The sequence below is a fragment of the Hemiscyllium ocellatum genome, chromosome 9, assembly GCF_020745735.1.
Source record: "Hemiscyllium ocellatum isolate sHemOce1 chromosome 9, sHemOce1.pat.X.cur, whole genome shotgun sequence".
Lineage (NCBI taxonomy): Eukaryota > Metazoa > Chordata > Chondrichthyes > Orectolobiformes > Hemiscylliidae > Hemiscyllium > Hemiscyllium ocellatum.
Genome location: NC_083409.1, coordinates 116399616 through 116426170, shown reverse-complemented (window position 1 = coordinate 116426170; position 26555 = coordinate 116399616). Strand labels below are relative to the sequence as shown.

Sequence of the window (26555 nt, the reverse complement as noted above, 5' to 3'; positions counted from 1 at the left end):
TCGGTCCCCTTGTTCCCAGTGATTCGTCATCATTTTGCATTGCTGCTTGCGCCTACCTGCTTTTCTTGTTAAAATGACCTTTACTACATTGGATCCCTCGGTTGTGTTCTCCTACGATCACCCACAGCTTTTAGATTATTTGCCTCCTGTGCTATGGGTGCTCCTTCCTAACTATGCCAGTTTGGTCATTTCTGCCCCTCCACATACTGTTACTTTAAAGGCTAGCGCTCCCCTACCATTGGTCAGTCAGTATTCACTCACAACTGCTGCTACCAAAGGGATCAGGCCTGTTATTGTTTCCCTTCAGGAACAGGGCTTCCTTGTTCCTACACAGAGCCCCTGCAATATCCCTATTCTGTTGGTGCCAAAACCTGGCAAAACTGACAGGTGGAGGTTCATGCAGGATCTATGTGCTACCAACGCTGTTGTTGTTCCTAGCTCCCCTGTAGTGCCTGACACGAATGCTATTCTCACTAAAGTCCCTGCCTCCACCATTTGCTTTTCAGTAGCTGACCTCTGCTCAGCCCTTTTCTCCATTAAATTGTCCCCGATAGTCAGTACCTTTTTGGCTGTACTTTCGGTGGCTGCCAATATATGTGGACTCGGCTTCCCCAAGGTCACATGGAGAGCCCCACTGTTTATGCTTCAGCTGTTCAGTGTACTCTTGAAATCCTCCACATGCCTTGCAAGTGTCCTTGTTCAATGCACCGATGATTTACTCATTGCCTTTGCTTCTTCCGATGCCTGCGTACAAGATACTGTTGCCCTGCTTCAGTACCTGGCAAAGGATAGCCACAAGGTTTCTGCTGATAAGGTGCGGCTCTGCCAACCCACTGTTCATTACTTGGGTTTCACAATATCGCAGGGTACTAGGACCCTCTCTCCCGATTGCCTAAATTCTATCATGAGTCTCCCTCCTCTTGCAACACGCACTGAACTTATGTCATTTCTGTGGTGGTGAATTACTGCCAGCAGTGGATTCTAGATCTTCGTGAGATTGATGCACCTTTGAGAGAGGTGTCTTCACTAAGAAGCCATCGAAACTACAGTGGACCTCTGAAATGATAAAGGTTTTTGAACAGTTGAAATCTATACTGAGCTCTCACCTGCTTTGGGTCTTCCAGATTATTCACAGCCATTTCAACTTTATGTTGCTGAATGGGAGGGATATACTTCTGAAATCCTGACACAAATGAATGGGAATCTCAGGTGTCTTGTAGCTTTTTATTTTGCCACCTATTGTAAGGCGAATGCCATTGTGTTTGCGAGCTGTGGCGACTGCCTTGGTAATGGTTGAAAAGTCTACCCCCACCTTGTGCTGGATCAGTTTCTGATTTTTGGTTTTTGATCCACATTCAGTTTCCCTGTGGCTGAACTCTACAAGCTACCCAGCATTTTACTGCTTCTAGGTATACGGGCTATTAGGTCATTTTATTCTCCCTGTCTAATCTTACTTTGCGCCATGCCGTGGCTTTGAATCCTGCTGCTCTCCTTCCTAGTATCAACCCCTCAGGGATACCTGACCATGATTATTTATACGTTGTCCATAATGTTGTTAACTCTCACCCAGCTCTTTCTGAAACCCCTCTGGATAATCCTGAAATGGTCCTTTTTATTGATGGCTCCTTTTTTGGCCTTCTGATCACATGACACTGGCAGGCCATGATGTCTGCATGCCTTCTGAGGTCCTTGTATCTGCAGTGTTTCCTAACAGTACTTCTGCACAAGCAGCTGAGCTCTTTGCTCTTACATGGGCATGCATTTTAGCTACTGGAAAATCTGTTAACATTTATACTGATTCCTGCTTCGCTTTTGGAAGTGTTGCATGATTTAGCACACCCTGAAAGAATAAGGGCTTCATCACTTCTTCAGGTAAACCCTTACAACATGGTCATCTTATTAATAATCTTTTGGAAGCCATTCTCCTTCCTTTGGCTATAGTTGTCATTAAATGCATTGCTCACACAACTGCTGAAGATAATGTCACCTGTGGCAATACTTTTGCTGATAGGGCCGCTTGTGTGACTGCCACTAATCCACATATGCAGGCTTTGCATACTCTTAAGATACATCAGTTTCCCATTTTGGAGGGCATTCGTAATGCTTAACAGGCAGCCCCTCAATCTGAACAAATTCTTTGGACCCGTTTATGTACCACAGAATCTGAATCCCTTCGTCTTCTTACACATCCTGATGACCGCATCACCTGCCCTAAGTCTCATCAACATGTCCTAGTCCTGGCCACTCATAGAGTTGGCCATGTTGGCTAGCGGGGCGTGTGTGCCATGTTGTCACATGTTTTGGTATGCCCCCGGATTCACGACTGTTGCTTGTGCTTTGTCGTCACACTGTCTTATTTGCCTTCAGAACAATAATTCTAAGCCACTGGCCAAGTTTGACTTGTGGACTCACGCCATGCAGTGCAAGAGGGCGTTATCCCAAGGGGAACACCAGTTGAATTCTGCACAGTTACCTGCAAAGCAGATAGCTCATAATGATTGCTATTACAGTTTTAATGTTGCTTTTGCTTATTTTTCTGATGTTGCTTTTATCTGGCTGGGGTCCTCTGTATAATCTAGTAGACTCTAACAAGAAAGAATTGCATTTCAACCCCTTTCTTCTATGACATATCTTTATGCACAAACGGTGCATATCTAGCTGCTGGGTTTGCACACACATTCCTTTCCATTGAGAGCCATACCTTTTAATGAGTCTGAAATGGCTGAATGGTGGCCACACAAAGGCCGTTCTGCTGCTGTAACAACTTTTCACATCCCTCCTACTTTCCTGCAGCTGATAGGTGCCCCATCCTCTTATGGGGATAACTCCCACCTCCACTAGCGATTAGCAGGATATCAGATGGACACATTTCAAGGTTGTACATTCTCAGTCATGTAGTGACAGCGAGGTGTACAAAATAATGACAGGAATAGATAGAGTCAATAGCCAGAGACTTTTCCCCAGGGCAGGACTGGCTGGTACAAGAAGTCATAGATTGAAGATATTTGCAGGAAGATATAAAGGAGACATCAGAGGTAGGTTCTTTATGCAGAGAGTTGTGAATGCATGGAATGCATTGCCAGTTGAGGTGGTGGAAGTGAAGCCATTGGGGATATTTAAGCGACTGCTGAACATGCACATGGATAGCCATGAGTTGAGGGGTGTGTAGGTTAGGTTATTATATTTTATATTAGGATTAAACTTCGGCACAACATCATGGGTCAAAGGGTCTGTTCTGTGCTGTACATTTCTATGTTCTATGGTTCCAGTCTCGTTACAATTTTTTCATGCACTTGTCTGTCCCTGTTCCTCATCAATATCACAGCCACGACTACACCCCTAGGAAGTATTTGTATTAAGAGCAAACATTCTTTAGGATGGCGAGCTGGGTTCAGTAAATGCCATCACTCCACCCTTCTTTCCGTATCTGATTTCCAATCCACTGTGGACAGCAGCGTACTTATTCTCACTGTTCCCAACAAGACTGCCATCAATTCCTCTTTTACCACATTTTGGATTGGTATCCAATGCAATCACTTTTTTAGCTTTCAATGGCACTTATTTCATTTGTGGCCAAAAGTCCTACTCCTGGCTGCCTGTCTCCTGGACTGGCACCTGCTATTTAGAATATGTTGTCCCTTTCCTTTACCAGCCCCACACTTTACCTTTCAAGGCTTCATTGCCCCATGAAAGGAGATCTCTCCCTACCTTTCAACACCACCGAACTATCTTTTCTCCTCCCTGTGCCACCCTTCAACTGGAGGTTTAGGTTTGGAGGATCGCCACCAATGTGGAAGAGATTGCCAATGCCACATTTTTGGCTTTTGACATTTTCAATGCAGAGATGGTCACTGTCCGCGCTGTGGCTCTACAAAATCGCATGGCCCTTGACTTCCTATTAGCTGAGAAGGGAGACACTTGTGCCCTTATCGGCTCTACATCCATGACTCCAGTGAGAACATTATTAACATTGCCGCCCATATTTGCAATGCGGCTTCCTCCCTACATGACACGATCCCCTGTTGGGATCTTTGGACTTGGATAGGTGGTTTGCTTGGTTCTTGGGCTTCAACACTCCTCCAGGATCTTGTGTTCTCATTGCTGTTTTTGTTTTTCTCTCCCATATTATTATTTTTCTGAAACACTGTTGTATCTGTTTCAGCTCCCTACAGATGCCGAATATCCCTCTTTCTTCCCAGCTTCTATGGCTTTCTGTTTCTGATGTTCCCCCACCAGTAGATGATTGCATTGACTCCTACTCTCTCGATCGTGGTGACCCTGACTCTGACAGTTACCTGGACGACTCTAAATCCCCACTGTCCAACAACCTCCCTGCATCCAGCTAGGTCCCTCCTTTTGCCGGCTCTTCTGAACTGCCCTCCTGACTTGGTGAAAAGAGAAAGGAAACAATTGTGGGATACTTGTTGAGATCCAAAGCAGCCATCTTGTTACATATTAAAAGCCTGGAAACCATTTTGAATCTCGTAATAGTGTCAGCTTGCTAAGCTTATACATTTGAGTAAAAAGTGAGGTCTGCAGATGCTGGCGATCAGAGCTGAAAATGTGTTGCTGGTTAAAGCGCAGCAGGTCAGGCAGCATCCAAGGAACAGGAAATTCAACGTTTTGGCCATAAGGGCTTATGCCCGAAACGTCAAATTTCCTGTTCCTTGGATGCTGCCTGACCTGCTGCGCTTTAACCAGCAACACATTTTCAGCTAAGCTTATACATTCCCAGGCTCAGTGAGGTGGCTAATCTTGCAGATGTATTAATACCAGATAATGAATTCTTTCCCAGCATGGGAGGGTTCTTCTTTTACAAGAACTTACTGTATTCTAACACTTGCTTATCAGCTACTAACTAGCAAAGTCCAGACACTATGTGACTGAGTCTAGTGACTGGTCAAAGTGCCTACTTGCTCATTATACTGCAATTAACAGTTTGCTAATTGTTAAATGATTGTAACTTATAGAACACAGAACATAGAACATAGAACAGTACAGCACAGAACAGGCCCTTCAGCCCACGATGTTGTTCCGACCACTGATCCTCATGTATGCACCCTCAAATTTATGTGACCATACGCATGTCCAGGAGTCTCTTAAATGTCCCCAATGACCCTGCCTCCACAACTGCTGCTGGCAACGCATTCCATGCTCTCACAACTCTCTGTGTAAAGAACCCGCCTCTGCCATCCCCTCTATACTTTCCTCCAACCAGCTTAAAACTATAACCCCTCGTGTTAGTCATTTCTGCCTGGGAAATAGTCTCTGGCTATCGACTCTATCTATGCCTCTCATTATCTTGTATACCTCAATTAGGTCCCCTCTTCTCCTCCTTTTCTCCAATGAAAAAAGTCCGAGCTCAGTCAACCTCTCCTCATAAGATAAGCCCTCCAGTCCAGGCAGCATCCTGGTAAACCTCCTCTGAACCCTCTCCAAAGCATCCACATCTTTCTTATAATAGGGCGACCAGAACTGGACGCAGTATTCCAAATGCGGTCTAACCAAAGTTTTATAGAGCTGCAACAAGATCTCACGACTCTTAAACTCAATACCCCTGTTAATGAAAGCCAAATCACCATATGCTTTCTTAACAACCCTGTCCACTTGTGTGGCCATTTTAAGGGATCTATGTACCTGCACACCAAGATCCCTCTGTTCCTCCACACTGCCAAGAATCTTATCCTTAAACCTGTACTCAGCTTTCAAATTCAACCTTCTAAATTGCATCACCTCGCATTTGTCCAGGTTGAACTCCATCTGCCACCTCTCAGCCCATCTCTGCATCCTGTCAATGTCCCGCTGCAGCCTACAACAGCCCTCTATACTGTCAACGACACCTCCAACCTTTGTGTCATCTGCAAACTTGCTGACCCATTCTTCAATCCCCTCATCCAAGTCATTAATAAAAATTACAAACAGTAGAGGCCCAAGGACAGAGCCCTGTGGAACACCATTCACCACAGACTTCCAGGCAGAATATTTTCCTTCTACTACCACTCGCTATCTTCTGTTGGCCAGCCAATTCTGTATCCAGACAGCTATGTTCCCCTGAATCCCAATCCTCCTGACTTTCTGAATGAGCCTACCATGGGGAACCTTATCAAATGGGGAACCTTCCTGAAGAAGGGCTTATGCCCGAAACGTCGAATCTCCTGTTCCTTGGATGCTGCCTGATCCGCTGCGCTTTTCCAGCGGCGCATTTTCGGCTCTGATCTCCAGCATCTGCAGACCTCACTTTCTCCTCGAACCTTATCAAATGCCTTGCTGAAGTCCAAATACACCATATCCACAGCTCGACCCTCATCAACCTTTCTAGTCACATCCTCAAAGAACTCGATAAGGTTTGTGAGGCATGACCTGTCCCTCACAAAGCCGTGTTGATTGCATTTAATCGAGCCATGCTCTTCCAGATGGTCAGAAATCCTATCCCTCAGAATCCTTTCTAACACCTTGCAGACGACAGACGTGAAACTTATATAATCATGCAACTCTCTGTATCTCATTGGAGTGACTTGTGACCATTCGGTTGACTCGTCTCTCCCTGTGAGCTCATGAATAAACAGTCAATAACTCGAGATTTGTGTGGCGTGATATACTGTTCTTCTAAATTGGACGAGCGAGTCACCCACTGCAAAATTTATCCCACCCCGAATAAAATGATCTGGAGGAAAATATAGGTGGTTTGATTAGTAAGCCTGAGGATGACACCAAAATTGGCAGAGTTGCAGGTAGTGAGGACTGTCAAAAGATACAGGGAGATATGGATAGATTATGAATTTGGGCGGCAAAAGGGTAGATGGAGTTAATCCGGACAAATGCAAGGTAATGCATTTTGTAAGATCAAATTCAGGTGTAAATTATACAATAAATGGCAGAATCCTTAGTAATACTGACATACAGAGGGGTCTGAGCATGCAGGTCAACAGATCCCTGAAAATGGCAACACAAGTAGATAAGATAGTTAAGAAGGCACACGGCATGCTTGCCTTCTTCAGTCAGGGCATCTAATACAAAAATTGGCAAGTTATGGTACAGCTGTACAAAACTTCAGTTATGCCCCATTTGAAATATTGCATGTAGTTCTGGTCACTACACAACCAGAAGGATGTGGTTGCTTTGAATACCTCGCAGAGATGGTTTTCCAGGATGTTGTTCCCTAGTCTGCATGGTTTTAGTTATCAGGAGAGGTTGGTTTAACTCAGACTTTTTTCACTGGAAAGATGGAGGTTGAAGGGCAACCTGATAGAGGTCTACAAAATTATGAAAGGCGTTGTTTAAGAAGGGTAACAGGGATAATCCTGGAAATTACAGGCCTGTGAGTCTCACATTGGTGGTAGGGAAATTATTGGAAAATATTCTAAATCTTTATGGATTCAGAAGCAAATGCCCTTATTAGCAATAGACACCATGGATTTGAGTTGGGAAGGTTGTCTCTCACCAAATTGATCGAGTCGTTTGAGGAAGTCGTGAAAATGATTGATGAGGGAAATGTGGTTGATGTTGTCAACATGAACTTCAATAAAGCCTTTGACAAGGTCCCTCATAAGAGCTTAGTACAAAAGGTGAAATCACATGGTATCGGGGTGAGCTGGCAAGGTGGGTGCAGAACTGGCTTAGTCATAGGAGACGGAGGGTAGTGGTGGAAGGATGCTTTTCAAAATGAAAGGGTGTGACTAGTGGTGCTCCTCTGCTGTTCATGATCTACATGAATGATTTCGAGGAAATTGTAGACGGTCGAATTAGCAAGTTGATGGATGATACAAAGCTAGCTGGAGTTGCGGACAGTGAGGAGGACTGTCAGAAGATACAGCAGGATATGGATCAGTTGGAAGCATGGGCAGGAAAATGGATTTGCAGTTTAATCTGGACAAGTGTGATTTGATGCATTTTGGAAGGTCAAGTACATGTTAAATTATACAGTGAATGGCAGAACCAATAGGACTATTGATTTACAGAGGGGTCTGGGTGTGCAAGTCCACAGATCACTGAAAGGTGGAAGGGCAGGTAGATAAGGTGGTAAAAAAGACTTATGGCATGTTTACCTTCTTTGGAAGGAGCATTGAGTATAAGGATAGACAAATTATGCTGCAGTTTTATAAAACTTTAGTTAGGCCACACTTGGAATATTGTGTACATAGGAGAAAGTGAGGTCTGCTGATGCTGGAGATCAGAGCTGAAAATGTGTTGCTGGAAAAGCACAGCAGGTCAGGCAGCATCCAAGGAACAGGAATTTCCTGTTCCTTGGATGCTGCCTGACCTGCTGTGCTTTTCCAGCAACACATTTTCAGCATATTGTGTACATAGTCTAGATTCCTGATGAAGGGCTTTTGCCAGAAATGTTGATTTTCCTGCTCTTCAGATGCTGCCTGACCTGCCGCGCTTTTCCAGCACCACTCTAATCTAGACTCTGGTTTCCAGTATCTGCAGTCCTTGTTTTTACCATATTGTGCACAGTTCTGGTCACCACTATACCAGAAGGATATGGATGTTTTGGAGAGGGTACAGAAAAGGTTTACCAGAATGTTTCCCGGTATGGGGAATTTTAGCTATGAAGAAAGATTGGGTTTGTTTTCACTGGATCACAGGAGGTTGATGGGTGACCTGACAGAGGTTTATAAGATTGTGAATGGCATGGATAGTATGAGGCTTTTTCCCAGGGTGGAGAGATCAATTATTAGGGGACATGGATTCAAAGTGTGAGGGGGGAAGTTTGAAAGAGATGTGCGAGGCAGATTTTTCACACAAAGGGTGGTGAGTGCCTGGAACGCATTGCCAGGTAGGTGGTGGAAGCAGACACAATAGCAGCATACAAGAAACACCTGGATGAATACATGAATAAAAAGGGAATAGAGGAATATGGATCCTCTAAGTGAAGACAATTTTATTACAGTAGGGCAAAATTTGTTGGTGCAGGCTTGGAAGGCCAAAGGGCCTGCTTCTATGCTGTATTATTCTTTGTTCTTGTTCTTTGCATAGCTAGGGTGGAGAGTCAGAGGTTTGTTTCCAGTGTGGAAAGGGCAACTACAAAAGGGCACAGGTTCAGGGTGAGAAGGAGAAAAGGGAGAAGTGCACAAAAACTTTTTCTCACAGAAGGTGGTGAATGCCTGGAATGGACTGCCAGTGTAGGTGGTGGAAGCAGGCATGTTAGCAACATTTAAGATGTATCTTGATAGTCACATTAATGGGAGGCTAGCAGAGGGATAGAAACCACATATAGGCAATAAGTAGGAAGGCTAAATAAGGATTGGTACAGACTCAGTTGGCAAATGGGCTGATTCTGGGCTGTATTACATAGGTTTGTGCAGGCTCCTTAGTGCCACACTTGGTCAAATGCTGCCTTTATACCAAAGTAAACACTCTTACCTCATCTCTGCACATTGATTGGCTTGTCTCAGTTGCTCTCCATCGGGAAGCTTTCTGTGCACTGGTTGATGTCTCTCAGCTCTCTCCCACAGATGAGTATCTCTAAACTAACCTGTTCTGCTTTATGATCATGAGACCGTTCTTGCAAGGCCTGCAATCGAGCCACTTCAATTGCCTTCTCCCGCTTCAAGCGATTCTGCTGCTCCTCAATTTCAGCTTCTCTTTTCTAGGAAGAAACATACAAACATGAAATAGCTGGCTACTGAGTAAAATTCTCTCTATTCATCCCAGCCAATGTCTGTGTTGCTCGTGCTCTCTACCCCTCTATGCCTCCCTTTTTCTCTCGTAGGAATACAGAAAATAGGAATGAGAGTAGACTATTCAGCCTTTTGAGCCTGCTCCACCATTCATTACAATCATGGATGATCATCCATCTCAACAATTATGTCTTGAAAAACATTCAATGCTTTGGCTTGAACTGCTTCCTGTGGCAATAAATTCCACAGGCTCACCACTCTGTGAAGAAATTTTTCTTAGTCTCAAACTAAATAATTTACCCACAACCTTCGATTGTGACTCTTGGTTCTGGACTTCCCAGCATAGGAAATATCCATCTTGCATTATCCTGTCTAGTCCTGTTAGAATTTTATAAGTTTCTGTGAGATCCCACCTCATTCTTCTGAACTCCAGTGATTATAATTCTAACTGATTCAACCTCTCTTCATATGATAGTCTGGCCATCGCAGGAATCAGTCTTGTAAACCTCTAGTGCACTCCTTTATAGCAAAAACATCCTTCCAGACAAAGAGACAAGAACTGCATGCAATTTTCCAAGTATAGCCTTACTAAGTCATGTATAATGGCAGCAAGACATCCCTGCTCTGTACTTGAATTCTCTCATTATGAAGGTCAACATAACATTTGGCTTCTTTATTACCTGCTGCACTTGCATGCTTGCCTTTTGGGCACCAAGTCTAGTTGCACATTCCCTTCTCTCAATTTACAGCAAATGCAAATAATAATCTGTTTTCTTGTTTTTCCTATCAACATGGATAACCTCACATTTATCTACATTATATTGCATTTACCTTGCATTTTGCTACTCAGCCTTTCCAAATCACACTGGAGTTACTCTGCCCCCTTCTCACACCTCACCTTCCCACTCAACTTTGTGTCATCTGCAAATTTTGAAATATTACATTTAGTTCCCTACACTGTCTGCCAACCAGTTTTGCATCCATCTCAATAAACTACCTCAATGCCATTCACATTAATTTTCCATTTTAAAGTCTTGTCTGTGACTTGGTCAAAAGCCTTCTGAAAATCCAAATAAACCATATCCACTGGTCTCCCTTTATCAACTCTACTAGATACATCCTTGAAGAACTCCAGTAGATTTGTCAACATTATTTCTCTTTCGTAAATCTATGCTGACTCTGATCCTTCCACTGTTTTTCAAATGTACAACTATTAATTATTTTATCATGACTCTAGCATTTTCCCAAACACCCATATCAGGCTGACTGATGTATAATTCCCGACTTTCTCTTTGCTTCCCTTTTTAAATAGAGGGGTTACATCAGCTACCCTCTTATTTGTAAGAACTGTTCCAGAGTGTATAGGATTTGAAGAATTCAGAGGCATTTTTTTTTCAAGTTAGTGTGAAGGTTAAGGCTGGTAAGATTAAGGAACAATGGATGAATAAAGATATTGAGATTCTAGTCAAGAATAAAAGAGAATCTTATTTTAGGTATCGACAACTTGGTTCAATTGAATCTCTTAATCAATATAAAAAGTGTTGGGGCATTCTTGAGAGAAATCAAGAAGGCAAAGAGGGGTATGAGGTAGTATTGGAGATAAGGTCAGGGATAATCCGAAGAGACTCTACAAATACATTAAGAACAAAAAGGTAACTAGAGAGAGGGTAGGGCCTCTTAAAGATCAAGGAGATTGTCTTTGCGTTGAACCCCGGGAGTTGGGAGAGATACTAAATGAATATTTTGTGTCAGTTTTTACTGTGGTGAAAGAAATGGAGTCTAGAGGACACACAGAAATGAACTTTGATGTTTTAAAAACAGTTCACATTATCTAAGAGGAAGTTCGAGAGATCTTAGAGAATATAAAGATGGATAAATCTCCAGGACCTGATTGAATGTATCCCAGAATATTGTGGGAAGTAAGGGAGGAAATTATGAGGCCCCTTGCAGAAATATTTGCACCATCTATAACTACTGGTGAGATACTTGATGACGGAAGGGAGGCTAATGTTGTATTTTTGTTTAAGAAAGGTTGTAAAGAGAAATCAGGAACTATAGACCTATAGCTCATGACTGATTATAGGTAAATTGTTAGAGGTGATTATAAAAGAGAGGACTTATGGACATTTAGAGAAGCAAAAATTGATTAGGGAGAGTCAGCATGGTTTTGTGTGAGGAAAATCATATCTCACAAATGTGATTGAGTTTTTTGAAGATGTTACCAAAAGGATTGATCATGGCACAGCAGTAGACATTACTTATTTGGATTTTAGTAAAGCCTTTGATAAGGTTCCACAAGATAGACTAATTAGTAAAGTTAGGTCACATGGGATTCGGAGTAAGTTTGCCAATTGAATACATAATTGGTTTAACAGGAGACAGAGAGTAATGACAGAAGCTTGTTTTTCGGATTGGAGGCCTGTGACCAATGGTGCTCCCCAGGGATTGGTTCTAGGTCCTCTTTTGTTTGTCATTTATATAAATAATTTGGATGAGAATAAAGCAGGCATGGTTAGTAAGTTTGCAGTGACACCAAAATTGGTGACATAATAGACAGCAAAGAAGGTTTTCCAAGATTACAAAGGGATCAAATTGGTTCATGGACTGAAAAATGGCAGATGGAGTTCAATCTGGATAAACGTGAGGTATTGCAATTTGGTACAACAAACAAGGATGGGACTTATATGATTAAAGTAGGGCATTGGGTAGTGTTGTAGAACAGAGGGACCTAGAGGTGCAGGTACATAATCCTTTGAAATTTGCGGCACATATAGACAGGATGATTAAAAAGGCATTTGGCAAGCTTGCCTTCATTGCTCAGTTCTTTCAGTATAGGAGTTGAGAAGTCATGTTGAGGTTGTATAGGACATTGGTGATGCTTCTTCTGGAGTCCTGTGTCCAATCCTGGTTCCCCTGTTATAGGAAGGATACTATCAAGCTGGAGAAGGTTCAGAAGAGATTTACCAGGATGTTGCCAGGTATAGAAGGTTTGAGTTAAAAAGTAAGGCTGGGTAGGCTGAGATTTTTTTCACTGGAGTATAGGAAGTTAAGAGGCGACCTGATAGAAGTTCCTAAAATAATTAGATATATAGATAGAGTTAACGGTAGTTGCGTTTTCCCTAGGATGGGGGATTTCAGGACTAGAGGGTACATTTTTAAGGTGAGAGGAGGGAGATTTTAGAAAAGACATAAGGCAAACGTTTTACACAGACAATGGTTTGTGGGTGGAATGAACTTCCTGAGGAAGTGATGGATGTGAGTACAAGTACAACTTTTAAAAGATAATTGGTGAGATGCATGAATAGGAAAGCCTTGGAGGGATATGGGCAAGGGGCAGGCAGGTGCGACTAGTTTAGTTTGGGATTACGTTCGGCATGGACTGGTTGGACTGTACTGTATGACTCTATAACATAATGAACCATTTCTGAAGGGTATAGAATGGGCTCTTGGAAGAAAATTAGCTTGCAGAGCTATTGGTACTGTTGCTCTACTGACTTATCGAGACAAATGGCCTGCTTCTGTAACCTAAACGATTCCTGTCCCACCATCCCTCTCCAACACTCTCTTTCTCATGACCAATATCCCCAACTCTTTGTCCCATTGCCTTGGCCTTTTACCATCTTGGCATCCTGGAATTCCCGTATTTTCTGATTGGCCTGTTGGTCTAGCTGTTGCATCAGCTCTCGATGCTTCTGAACTTGTTCATTAGATTCCTTGATCTCCTGGTGTCTCCTTCTTTGTTGCTGACGTTTATTTTGAAAATTCTGTTTTTGAGAAAGAGGGATGGAGAGGTTATTGAGGTAGAGGAGAGAGGAAGGATCCAAATATCCTCCTTTGACAAAGAGTCAGTTAGACTCGAAACGTCAGCTCTTTTATCTTCTTACAGATGCTGCCAGACCTGCTGAGGTTTTCCAGCATTTTTTCTTTTGAAGAGGGAGGATCTGTTTGATGGAAGCCAATAGTGAAGTGAGAAAAGAAGGAGTGAATGGTGTGAAAAGAACATTTTTCTAAGGGGATAAAGGAGGTATGAATTAATGAGGTTATGGGAGAAGAGGGTGTGTATGGAGGGTGCACAATGGCAAAAGAAAGGGAAAAGGAAGTGAAAATGTGAAGAGATGACAGTAGAGAAGGAATGGAAGATGGAAGGGGACAAAGAAGAGATTAGGGAAGAGGAAAAGGATTGGCAGAGGCAGACATAGGGAGAGGAAAAGGGAGAACTGAAGGGGCAGAGTTGGAGGCGGTGACTAAGAAGGAACAAAATGAGGTGGAGGAGCGAAGGAACATAATGAGAGGGAGGCAGGAAAAGAGGACAGGGTGTGGGAGGGATGAAGCGAGAAAGGAGAAAGGAGATAGAGTGAGAGATGAAGTAAAAAGGACAGGATGGAAGAAGGGGAGTGTTGAGCTGGGGAGTTGGAGAGGAGAAGGGAAGAAGGAGAAGAAGAGGAGTGAGAGGGAAGCGGGTGGACACATTGAACATAGAACAATACAGCGCAGAACAGGCCCTTTGGACCTCGATGTTGCACCGACCTGTGAACTATTTTCAGCTCGTCCCCCTATACCATCCCATCATCCTCCATGAGGTTTATCCAAGGATTATTCAGATCTCCCTAATGTGGCTGAGTTAACTACATTGTCAGGTAGGGCATTCCATGCCCTTACCATCTCTGAGTAAAGAACCTTCTTCTGATATCTGTCTTAAATCTATCACCCCTCAATTTGTAGTTATGCCCCCTTGTACACGCTGACATCATTATCCTAGGAAAAAGACTTTCACTGTCCACCCTATCTAATCCTCTGATCATCTAGTATGTCTCTATCAAATCCCCCCTTAGCCTTCTTCTTTCCAATGAGAACAGTCCTAAGTCTCTCAGCCTTTTGTCATAAGACCTTCCCTCCAGACCAGGCAACATCCTGGTAAATCTCCTCTGCACCTTTTCTAATGCTTCCACATCCTTCCCGAAATATGGCGACCAGAACTGTACACAATAGTCCAAGTGTGGCTGCGCTAACGTTTTGTATACTTGCAGCATGATATTGCAGCTCCGGAACTCAATCCCTCTACCAATGAAACCTAACACACCGTATACCTTCTTAACAGCACTATCAACCTGGGTGGCAACTTTCAGGGATCTATGTACATGGACTCCAAGATCCCTCTGCACATCCACACTACTAACAATCTGTCCATTGTCCCAGTATTCTGCCTTCCTGTCATTCTTCCCAAAGTGCATCACCTCACATTTAGCTGCACTGAACACCATTTGCCATCTCTCAGTCCAATTCTGCAGTTTATCCAGGTCCCTCTGCAACCTGTAACATTCTTCCAAATTGTCCACTAATCCACCAACTTTAGTGTCGTTTGTAAATTTACTAATCCATCCACCTATGCCTGCGTCTAAGTCATTTATAAAGTTGACAAACAGCAGTGGTCCCAAAACAGATCCTTGTGGCACACCACTAGTAATCAAACTCCAGGCTGAATATTTTCCATCAACCATCACTCGTTGCCTTCTTTCAGAAAGCCAATTTCTAATTCAAACTGCTAAATAATCCTCAGTCCCATGCTGTCTGCATTTTCTCCAACAGCCTACTCTGTGGAACCTTATCAAAGGCTTTACTGAAGTCCATGTATACCACAACCACTGCCCTACCCTCATCTACATGCTTGGTCACCTTCTCAAAAAACTCAATGAGGTTTGTGAGACACGACCTGCCCTGGATGAAACCATGTTGACTATCTGAAATCAAATTAATGCTTGCCAGATGATTATAAATCTTATCTCTTATAATCTTTTCCAAAACCTTTCCTACAACAGAGGTAAGGCTCACTGGTCTACATTTATCTGGGTCTACTCTGCTGCCCTTCTTGAACAAGGGCACATTTGCAATCCTCCAGTCCTCTGGTACTAAACCTGTCGACAATGACAATGCAAATATCAAAACCAAAGGCTCTGCTACCTCCTCCCTAGCTTCCCAGAGAATCCTCAGATAAACCCCATCTGGCCCAGGGGTCTTGTCACCTTGTCATCCTTCTAGACTTGATAACACCAGTTCATAACTAACCTTGATCTTTTCTAGTCTAATATCTCGTATCTCATTCTTCTCCTCTACAATATTCTCCTTTTCTTGAGTGAAAACTGATGAGAAATGTTCGTTTAGCACCTCTCCGATCTTCACAGGGTCCACACTTAACTTCCCACTTGTCTTTGATTGGCCCTATTCCTACCGTAGTCATCCTTTTATTCTTCACATACCTATAGAAAGCTTTAGGGTTCTCCTTTATTTATTTGCTAAAGACTGCTCGTGTCATCTCTTTGCTCTTCTTAACTCTCTCTTTAAATCCTTCCTAGCTGATCTGCAACTTTCCATCGTCTCATGTCATCAAGTCATAGTCATAGAGATGTACAGCATGGACACAGATCCTTCGGTCCAACTCGTCCATGCCAACCAGATATCCCAACCCAATCTAGTCCCACCTGCCAGCATCCGGCCCATATCCCTCCAAACCCTTCCTATTCATACACCCATCCAAATACCTCTTAAATGTTGCACTTGTACCAGCCTCCACCACTTCCTCTGGCAGCTCATTCCATCCACCCTCTGCGTGAAAAAGTTGCCTCTTAGGTCTCTTTTATATCTTTCCCCTCTCACCCTAAACCTATGCCCTCTAGTTCTGGACTCCCCGACCCCAGGGAAATGACTTTGTCTATTTATTCTATCCATGCCCCTCATACTTTTGTAAACCTCTATAAGATTGCCTCATCAACACATGAGCCTCCTTCTTCCGTTCAATTTCTGGAGCAAACCATGGTTCTGTTACCTTATCACTTCCTGCCTGACAGGGACATATCTATCAAGGACACGCAATATCTGTGCCTGAAATCAGCTCCACATTTCCATTGTCTGCATCCCCTGCATTTTGCTACCCCATTCTATGCATCCTATTTCATGCCTAATCACATTATAATTGCCCTTGCCCCATCAATAACTCTTGACCTGTGGCATGTACCTATCTCTTTTCATCGCTAAACTAAACATAACTGAATTATAGATTAGTGGTGCTGGAAGAGCACAGCAGTTCAGGCAGCATCCGAGGAGCAGTAAAATCGATGTTTCGGGCAAAAGCCCTTCATCAGAAATAAAGGCAGAGAGCCTGAAGGGTGGAGAGATAAGCTAGAGGAGGGTGGGGGTGGGGAGAAAGTAGCATAGAGTACAATAGGTGAGTGGGGCAGTGGATGAAGGTGATAGGTCAAGAAGGAGGGTGGAGTGGATAGGTGGAGAAATTGTTAAGGGTGAGGACCAGTTCGGCCAAACGAATGAGAGTGTCAGTGTAAGGGTACTATTGGGGACGTCGGGAGAGAAAAAAAGGAGGGCTTGGAGGCCCTGATCATGGCCGATGGAGGTGTAGTGGGATTGGATATCCATGCTGAAGATGAGGCGTTGGGGACCGGGGAAAGGGAAGTCTTGGAGGAGGTGGAGGGCATGGGTCGAATCTTCCCACTTCCTCCAGATTAACAATTTCTTCTTCGAATCCTCCCACTTCCTCCAGAACAAAGGGGTAATCATGGGCACACGTATGGGCCCCAGCTATGCCTGTCTATTTGTTGGCTACGTAGAACGGTCGATCTTCCGTAATTACACCGGCACCACTCCCAAACTCTTTCTCCGCTACATTGGTGACTGCATTGGCGCCACCTCGTGCTCTCACGAGGAGGTTGAGCAATTCATCAACTTCACCAACACATTCCACGCTGACCTTAAATTTACCTGGACCATCTCTGACACCTCCCTCCCCTTCCTAGACCTCTCCATCTTCATTAATGACGACCGACTTGACACTGACATTTTTTACAAACCCACCGACTCCCACAGCTACCTAGATTACACCTCTTCCCACCCTACCTCCTGCAAAAATGCCATCCCGTATTCCCAATTCCTCTGCCTCTGCCGTATCTGCTCCCAGGAGGACCAGTTCCAACACAGAACACACCAAATGGCCTCCTTCTTTAGAGACCACAATTTCTCTTCCCACGTGGTTAAAGATGCCCTCCAACGCATCTCATCCACATCCCGCACCTCCGCCCTCAGACCCCACCCCTCCAATCATAACAAGGACAGAACGCCCCTGGTGCTCACCTTCCACCCTACCAACCTTCGCATAAACCAAATCATCTGCCCACATTTCCGCCACCTCCAAAAAGACCCACCACCAGGGATATATTTCCCTCCCCACCTCTTTCCGCCTTCCACAAAGACCGTTCCCTCCGTGACTACCTGGTCAGGTCCATGCCCTCCTACAACCCACCCTCCCATCCTGGCACCTTCCCCTGCCACCGCAGGAACTGTAAAACCTGCGCCCACACCTCCTCCCTCTCTCCCTCACCCTAAAGGAGCCTTCCGCATCCATCAAAGTTTTACCTACACATCCACTAATATCATTTATTGTATCCGTTGCTTCCGATGTGGTCTCCTCTACATTAGGGAGACTGGGCGCCTCCTAGAAGAGCGCTTTAGGGAACATCTCCGGGACACCCGCACCAATCAACCACACCGCCCTGTGGCCCAACATTTCAACACCCCCTGCCACTCTGCTGAGGACATGGAGGTCCTGGGCCTCCTTCACCGCCACTCCCTCACCACCAGACGCCTGGAGGAAGAACGTCTCATCTTCTGCCTCGGAACACTTCAACCCCAGAGCATCAATGTGGACTTCAACAGCTTCCGCATTTCCCCTTACCCCACCTCACTCTAGTTCCAAGCTTCCAGCTCAGCACTGTCCCCATGACTTGTCCCACCTGCCTATCTTCTTTTCCACCTATCCACTCCACCCTCCTCCTTGACCTATCACCTTCATCCACTCCCCCACTCACCTATTGTACTCTATGCTACTTTCCCCCCACCCGCACCCTCCTCTAGCTTATCTCTCCACCCTTCAGGCTCTCTGCCTTTATTCCTGATGAAGGGCTTTTGCCCGAAACATTGATTTTACTGTTCCTCGGATGCTGCCTGAACTGTTGTGCTTTTTCAGCACCACTAATCCAGAATCTGGTTTCCAGCATCTGCAGTCATTGTTTTTATCTACATAACTGAATTATGGTCACTCTCTTCAAAGTGCTCACCTACCACTGAATCAAACACCTGGCCGAGTTCATTACCAAGCACCAGATCCAGTGTGGCCTTCCCTCTTGTCAGCCCTTTGACATATTGCATCAGGAAACCCTTCTGTACACATTGGACAAAAACTGATCCATCTGACATGCTAGAGTTATAGCATTTCCAGTCAATGTTGGGGAAGTTAAAGTCCCCCATAATGACCACCCTGGTCTTTTCACTCCTACTCAGAATAATTTTGACAATCCTCTCTTCCACCTTTGTGGATCTCTGTGGAGGCCTATAAAAACTCACAGCAGTGTGACCTCTCCTCTCCTGTTTCTAACCTCAGGCCACACTACCTCAGTAGATGAGTCCTCCTCAAAAGTTCTTTCATCCACTGTTATACTGTCCTTGACTAACAAGGCCACACCTCCCCCTCTTTTGCCACCTTTCCTGTTATAGAGTCATAGAGATGTACAGCATGGAAACAGACCCTTTGGTCCAACCCGTCCATGCCCCACCAGATATCCCAACCCAATCTAGTCCTACTGCCAGCACCTAGCCCATATCCCTCCAAACCCTTCCTATTCATATACCCACCCAAATACCTCTTAAATGTTGCAATTGTACCAGCCTCCACCACTTCCTCTACCAGCTCATTCCATATATGCACCATCCTCTGCGTGAAAAAGTTGCCCCTTAGGTCTCTTTTATATCTTTCTCCTCTCACCCTAAACCTATGGCCTCTAGTTTTGGACTCCCCGACCCCAGGGAAAAGACTTTGTCTATTTATCCTATCCATGCCCCTCATAATTTTGTAAACCTCTATATGGTCTCCCCTCAGCCTCCGACACTCCAGGAAAAACAGCCCCAGCCTGTTCAGTCTCTCCCTATAGTTCAAATCCTCCAACCCTGGCAACATCCTTGTAAATCTTTTCTGAACCCTTTCAAGTTTCACAACATCTTTCCGATAGGAAGGAGACCACAACTGCATGCAATATTCCAACAGTGGCCTAACCAATGTCCTGTACAGCCGCAACATGACCTCCCAACTCCTGGACTCAATACTCTGACCAATAAAGGAAACATATCAAACGCTGCCTTTACTATCCTATCTACCTGCGACTCCACTTTCAAGGAGCTATGAACCTGCACTCCAAGGTCTCTTTGTTCAGCAACACCCCCATGACCCTACCATTCAGTGTATAAGTCCTGCTAAGATTTGCTTTCTCAAACTGCAGCACCTCGCATTTATCTGAATTAAACTCCATCTGCCACTTTTCAGCCCATTGGCCCATCTGGTCCAGATCTTGTTGTAATCTGAGGTAACCCTCTTCGCTGTCCACTACACCTCCAATTTTGGTGTCATCTGTTCTTAATGAAAGATCTAAATCCTGGAACCTCAACATCCATTCCTCACCCTGCTCTATCCATGCCTCTGAAATGGCCACAACATCAAAATCCCAGGTACCTATCCATGCTGCAAACTCACCTACCCTATTTAAAATACTTCTGGCGTTGCAGTAAACACTTCAAACCAGCTTGCTGCCTGCCAGCACATTCCTGTGACCGTGAAATCCTGTCCTTGTCCTCCCTACTCTCATCCTCCTGTACACTGCAATTACACCTTAGGTTCCCATCCCCCTGCTGAGCAAGTTTAAACCCACTCGAAGAGCACCAGCAAATTTCCCACCCAGGATGTTGGTACCCCTCTGGTTCAAGTGAAGACCATCCTCTTTGTACAGGTCCCACCTTCCCCAGAATGAGCCCCAATTATCCAAGTACCTGAAACCCTCCCTCCTGCACCATCCTTGCAGCCACGTGTTCAGCCAATGTCTCTCCCTATTCCTTGCCTCATTATCACGTGGCACAGGTAACAAACCAGAGATAACAACTTTGTTCTAGCTCACAGCTTCCACCCTAGCTCCCTGAAATCCTGCCTTACATCCCTATCCCTCTTTCTGCCTATGTCATTGGTACCTAGGTGGATCACGAGTTGAGGCTGGCCACTCTCTCCATTCAGGACCCCAAAGATACGATCTGAGACATCATGGACCCTGACACCTGGGAAGCAACACTTCAACTGTGGTTCTCGTTCACTCCCAATGCACCTTCAGTCTGACCCTCTAACTACTGAGTCCCCAGTGACTAACATTCTCCTCTTTTCCCTCCTTCCCTTCTGTGTAACAGGGACAGGGTCTGTGCCAGAGATCTGGGCCCCACTGTATACCCCTGGTAAGTCGTCCCCCTCAACAGTATCCAAAACAGTATACATGTTTTTCAGGGGAACAACCACAGAGGATCCCTCCACTAATTGCTTTCTCCCCCTTCGAATAGTCGCCCAGCTTTCTTCATGTCTAGGAGTAACTACATCCTTGTAACTCTTATCTATCACAGCCTCTGTCTCCCGAATGATCAGAAGTTCATCCAGCTCCTGCTCCAGTTCCCTAACACAGTCTTCGAGGAGCGAGAGTTGGGTGCACTTCCTGCAGATGTACTTGGATGGGACACTAATAACGTCCCTCCAAGCAGGAGGAACAATCCTCTCCCTGCACTGCCATCCCTGCTAGTCCCCTTATCACAAAGTAAGAAAAGAGACACTTACCTGATGCGTCCCTGGTCTTTAAGGTTAGAGGAAGTGGTTGGGTGGGAGGCCCTACAATGGTAGGGTCTTGGGTTTAGAAAACACTGGCTTACCTTCGCAACCTTGCACTGACCTATATAGCTGGACGGAAAGAAAAAGAAGTCCATCCTTTCCCAGAAAGCTCTGCTTTCTGATTTCAAATATAAACGCTCAAACCAGTGATTCACTGTTCCCGGCAGGCCCCTGGTATAAGCTCCCACCCTTCGAGCTGCTGCTGCTGAAAACAGAAATGGAGCAGTCTTGCCCTCGATGGGAGGGGTGAGAACAATACATGGTGATGATGGGGTGTACTGGGGAGACTGAAGTAGGGGAAGAGAAGGGAGGAGAGGGAATGTTGGGAAGAAATCAAAATGGGAGGACAGGGACATTACAATAGGAGGAGAATGAGAGAATGGAATTGAAGTTCATATGAAAATGGGAAAGAGGCAGAGGAGGCGATGAGAGATTGTAGTAGGTTAAAGGTGTTGGGGTGGAGCAAGAAGAGGAGAGTGGAAGAGTTAGAAGGATGAAAGGTTTCAACAGTCTCACCCTCTCACCTTCAATCTCATTCATTCACTCACTTTCATTCTTGTTCTTTTTTAAGTTCTCATGTTACTCTGCACGCTTTCTCTCTTGATCTCTTGTTCTTCCTCTCACTCTAACACTTAGTTTCACTTCTCACTCTTTCTCTCATTCACAAATTTGCAGTCTCACTCATGGTTTCTCATTTTCATTCATGTCTATTATTTTTTCACTCTGCTGCCTCTCACCTTCTCCTGCCCTCGCATTTTCTTCTGCTTGGAGTGACTCACTTATAGTCTCTCCCTCATGATTTCTCACCTTCTCATTCTTCTATCTTCTCACTCTCTCTTGCATGTGGTCTCTCACGCTCACTCTCTCACTCAAAGTCTCACTCTCTCTCTTTCTTTGTGGTCTCTCCCTTTTTCTCACTCGTCGTCCCTTACTCTCATGTTGTCATTCTCTTACTTTTGCTTTCTCTCACCTCCAGATCTTCCTGTTGCATTCTCTCCATTGCCTGAACTCTCTCCACAGCCTGCAGTGCTTTATGTTCTTGTTGCAACATCCGTTCTTGTTCCCTCTCCTCAATCTGCTGAATGATGTGAGCTTTAGCCCTGAGATAGCAGAGGGCAAAATTAGATCCAATCCTAATCTCTTCCTCCCCTCTCTTTTCCAGCTTCTTTCTTTATCTTCTTCTCTCTCTCTGTCTCCACGTCTCTTTCTCTCTCTCTGTTTCCTTGTCCCCTCTCATTCCATTTCAGGCCATAACCATTCTCTGTCTTCATCCCACTACCTCTTTCTCTTACTTGTTGTACGTATCTCTACTCTGCTCTGCCTGTTTCTCTTTTTGTCTCTCACTCTGACCCTCTATCTTGCACCCCTCTCTGTCTTGATCACTCTTTTTTTTTGTTGTTTCCTTTGTTTGTTATGCTCCCTACCTTTTGTCTCGCTCCCTGTCTTAATCAGTCCTTTTTTGTCCCTCTTCTCTCTCTTTCTCACATTCCTCAGTCCTCAGTCGTCATCTCCATATCTGCATCTCTTTCTTGTGCTTGCTCTGCATCTCTCCCTCCCTGATTTATTCTATCTGTATATCTATATCTCACTTCATTTTTCACTCAATCTCTCACCAACTCTTTCTTGCTTCCCTCTGTTCCATTCTTTACCCATTTATCCTCCTCTCAATCTCTCTCTGAATTCAAATCTCATCTTCTGTCTAGATTTCTAAATTCATGTCCCCCTCCTCTTCCCTCTTTTTCTCTTACCTCAGCCCATTTTCTTTCCTTAAACGTTCAAGCTCATCCTGCATCTTGATGGCTTTCTGACGATCCACCTCCATCATCTTATCCAGTCGTTTTTCCTCCTCCATCATTTCCTTCTCAATTTGCTCTTTCTCCAGAATCTGGGCATCCCGGATTGCATGACACCTTGCATCTGTGATGGTCTATAGAAATTAAAGACCATGAATAGAATATCTTCTTGACAGTGTCTGATCAAACTTTTTAAAATTCTTTCATGAAATGTGAGCATTATTACTAAGGTCAAGATATATCACCAATCCCTAACTGTCCTGAAAGAGATGCTGGTGAGTCACCTTCTTGAAAGGTTACAGTCCATGTATTGCAGGTACTTCTCTAGTGCCTGTTCTATATGACCCCATGATAGCGGAGGAAATGAAATATACCTTCAAGTCAAAACAGCATATAGCCAGGAGGAAAGCCTGTTGGTAATGGTGTTCTAAGCCTCTGCCGTCCTTGTCCTATTAAGTGGTAATAATGATGGAATGAGATTCTCCAAGAGTAGATGGCAAGTTGATGCATTGTGTCTTTTATTGTGCATACTATTGCGACTGTGCATTGGTTGTTGGTGGCGGGGGGGGAGAGTGAATGTTTAAGCTGACGATCAAGTGAGTGGCTTTGTCCTGGAAGGTGTTGGAACATCTTCAATCTCATTTATCAAAGCAAATGGGGGAATTCAAATACAGTCCTGACTCAGTATCTTATAGGTAGCGGACAGTTTTGGGGGGGCAGGAGGTGATTCACAGATGAATTCCCAGCCTCTGACTCGCTCTTGAAGCCACAGTAATTTTTCATTCATTCATGGGATGTGCACATTGCTAGCAAGGCCAATATTTATGGCATTATCACTCAGTTACCATTATTTAGAGTAAAAAATGAGGTCTGCAGATGCTGGAGATCACAGCTGCAAATGTGTTGCTGGTCAAAGCACAGCAGGTTAGGCAGCATCTCAGGAATAGAGAATTCGACGTTTCGAGCATAAGCCCTTCATCAGGAATATAGAAACTGAATAGGATCAGCCATATAAATACAGCTGATAAAAGAACAGACCAGAGTCTGTGAATTCTTGACAGTTCCTATCTCCTCAATGCCTGTCCACCCAATAAAACACAAGTCAGGAGTTTGGTGGAATACTCGCTACTTACCTAGATGAGTGCAGTTCAAACATTACTCAAGAAACTTGACACTATCCAATACAAAACAGTCTAATTACTGGCCACCACATCCATAAACATTCACTCCCTGCTTAGCAGCAGCAGTGTATACTATCTATTAAGGCTCCTTAGATATCACCTCCAGAAGACCATGACCTCTACTTCTTAGAAGGACAAGGTTAGGAAATACAGGGGTACATTAAAACCTGCTTGTTTCCCTCCAAGCATCTCACTATCCTGACTTAGAACAATGTCGCTGTTCCTTCACAGTAGCTGTATCAGAATCCTGGAATCTCCTTCCTAAAGCCCTGTGGGTGTCCATATACCACATGGACAGCTTCAATTCAAGAAACTAACTTATCAACATCTTCTCTAGCGCAAATATGAATGGGCAATAAAAGCTGGCCTGACCAGCAAAACCCATGTCCCGTGAACATATAAAAAAGAAATTTCTGGAATGCTATTAAGAGCTACTGCAATCCATATGGAGAAACAGAATGACATGCTCTGGAAGTCATCAACTCAGCAGAAATACTGAATGTGAAAGCCAAGCGTCTTGCTTAAATCAAGCAACAAGATTAAACTCTGCAAGTGCAACAGAACATAGTAATGACAATATGGCCTGAAACCATCAAGAGCATGCCTGTTGCTACAAAAAAGCATCATGGATGCAAAGATGAAATGATTGTCCAAAATGGCATCTTGCATGAAAGAAATACAGGAATTCCCTCAGGGGTGAAACAAAACTGACCATTCTGTAAAAAACCATCAACAAATTGAGTCTATTCTGAAGGCAAAGTAAGTGCTCTACGGGGCAAACATGAGCAATGCGATTAAGCACCACATCAGCCAGTTTCAATCCTTGTTACATATACAAGAATCAGCAAGCTAAACAGCCACTTAAGACACATGACTTTACTTTGCAGCAGTGTTCATTGAGGTGAGGGACATGATGATGCTGAGATTAGAAATAGAAGTTTGAATAATCTGGATCATGTTGACATAAATAGGGAAGATATGTTGGGTAGGCTAGAGGTTATTAAGGTGGACAAATCCCCAGGACCAGATGAGATTTATCTCAGGTTGCTCAGGGAGGTGAGAGAAGAAATAGCTGGTGCACTGAAAGATATCTTCATGGCATCCTTAAACACAGGTGAGGTGCCAGAGGACTGGAGGGTTGCTCATGTTGTCCCCTGTACAAGAAGGGTAGTAGGGATATTATGGGTAACTACAGACCAGTGAGCCTGATGTCAGTGGTGGGAAAGTTGCTGGAGAAGGTACTGAGGGATAAAATCTATTTATATTTAGAAAAGAATGGGCTTATCAGTGATAGGCAACATGGTTTTGTGCAGGGGAGATCGTGCCTTACCAACTTAATAGAGTTCTTTGAAGAAGTGACCAAGTTGATAGATGAAGGAAGAGCAGTTGATGTCATGTGCATGGACTTTAGAAAGGTGTTTGATTAGGTTCCCCATGGTAAGCTAATGGAGAAAGTAAATCACATGGTGTGCAGGGTATTCTAGTTAGACTAGATTAGATTAGACTTACAGTGTGGAAACAGGCCCTTCGGCCCAACAAGTCCACACCGACCCGCCGAAGCGCAATCCACCCATACCCCTACATTTACCCCTTACCTAACACTATGGGCAATTTAGCTCGGCCAATTCACCTGACCCGCACATCTTTGTGACTGTGGGAGGAAACCGGAGCACCCGGAGGAAACCCACGCAGACACGGGGAGAACGTGCAAACTCCACACAGTCAGTCGCCTGAGTCGGGAATTGAACCCGGGTCTACAGGCGCTGTGAGGCAGCAGTGCTAACCACTGTGCCACCGTGCCGCCCATAACAAAGAACTGGTTGAGGTGAACAAAGAACTGGTTGAGCATCAGGAAACAGAGAGTAGTAGTTGAAGGGAGTTTCTTGAAATGGAGAAAGGTGACCCAGTGGTGTTCCAGTGGGGCCGCTGTTGTTTGTGATATATATAAATGATCTGGAAGAGGGCACTGTTGGTATGATCTGCAAATTTGCAGATGACACAAAGATTGGTGGAGTAGCAAAAAGCATAGGGGACTGTCAAAGAATACAGGAGGATATAGATAGACTGGAGAGTTGGGGGAGAAGTGGCAGATGGAATTCAATCCAGGCAAATGTGAGGTGAAGCATTTTGGAAGGTCTAATTCGAGAGCGAACTACACTGTAAACGGAAGAGCCTTGGGAAAAATGGATGAGCAGAGAGATCTGGGAGT

The 26555-nt window shown here is 44.4% G+C and overlaps 1 protein-coding gene across 1 annotated transcript in view; it reads right to left on the bottom strand.

Annotated features, from left to right (window-relative positions):
* Positions 1-26555, bottom strand: part of LOC132818881 (cilia- and flagella-associated protein 45-like) — a 120493-nt gene that overhangs the window by 27569 nt on the left and 66369 nt on the right. Inside the window, exons 6-9 of the mRNA XM_060830035.1 lie at positions 23121-23299; positions 22343-22472; positions 13241-13387; positions 9479-9592 (exon numbers count right to left, since the gene is read on the bottom strand). Coding sequence (XP_060686018.1) covers positions 9479-9592; positions 13241-13387; positions 22343-22472; positions 23121-23299 — 570 coding nt within the window. The remainder of the gene's footprint in view (positions 1-9478; positions 9593-13240; positions 13388-22342; positions 22473-23120; positions 23300-26555) is intronic.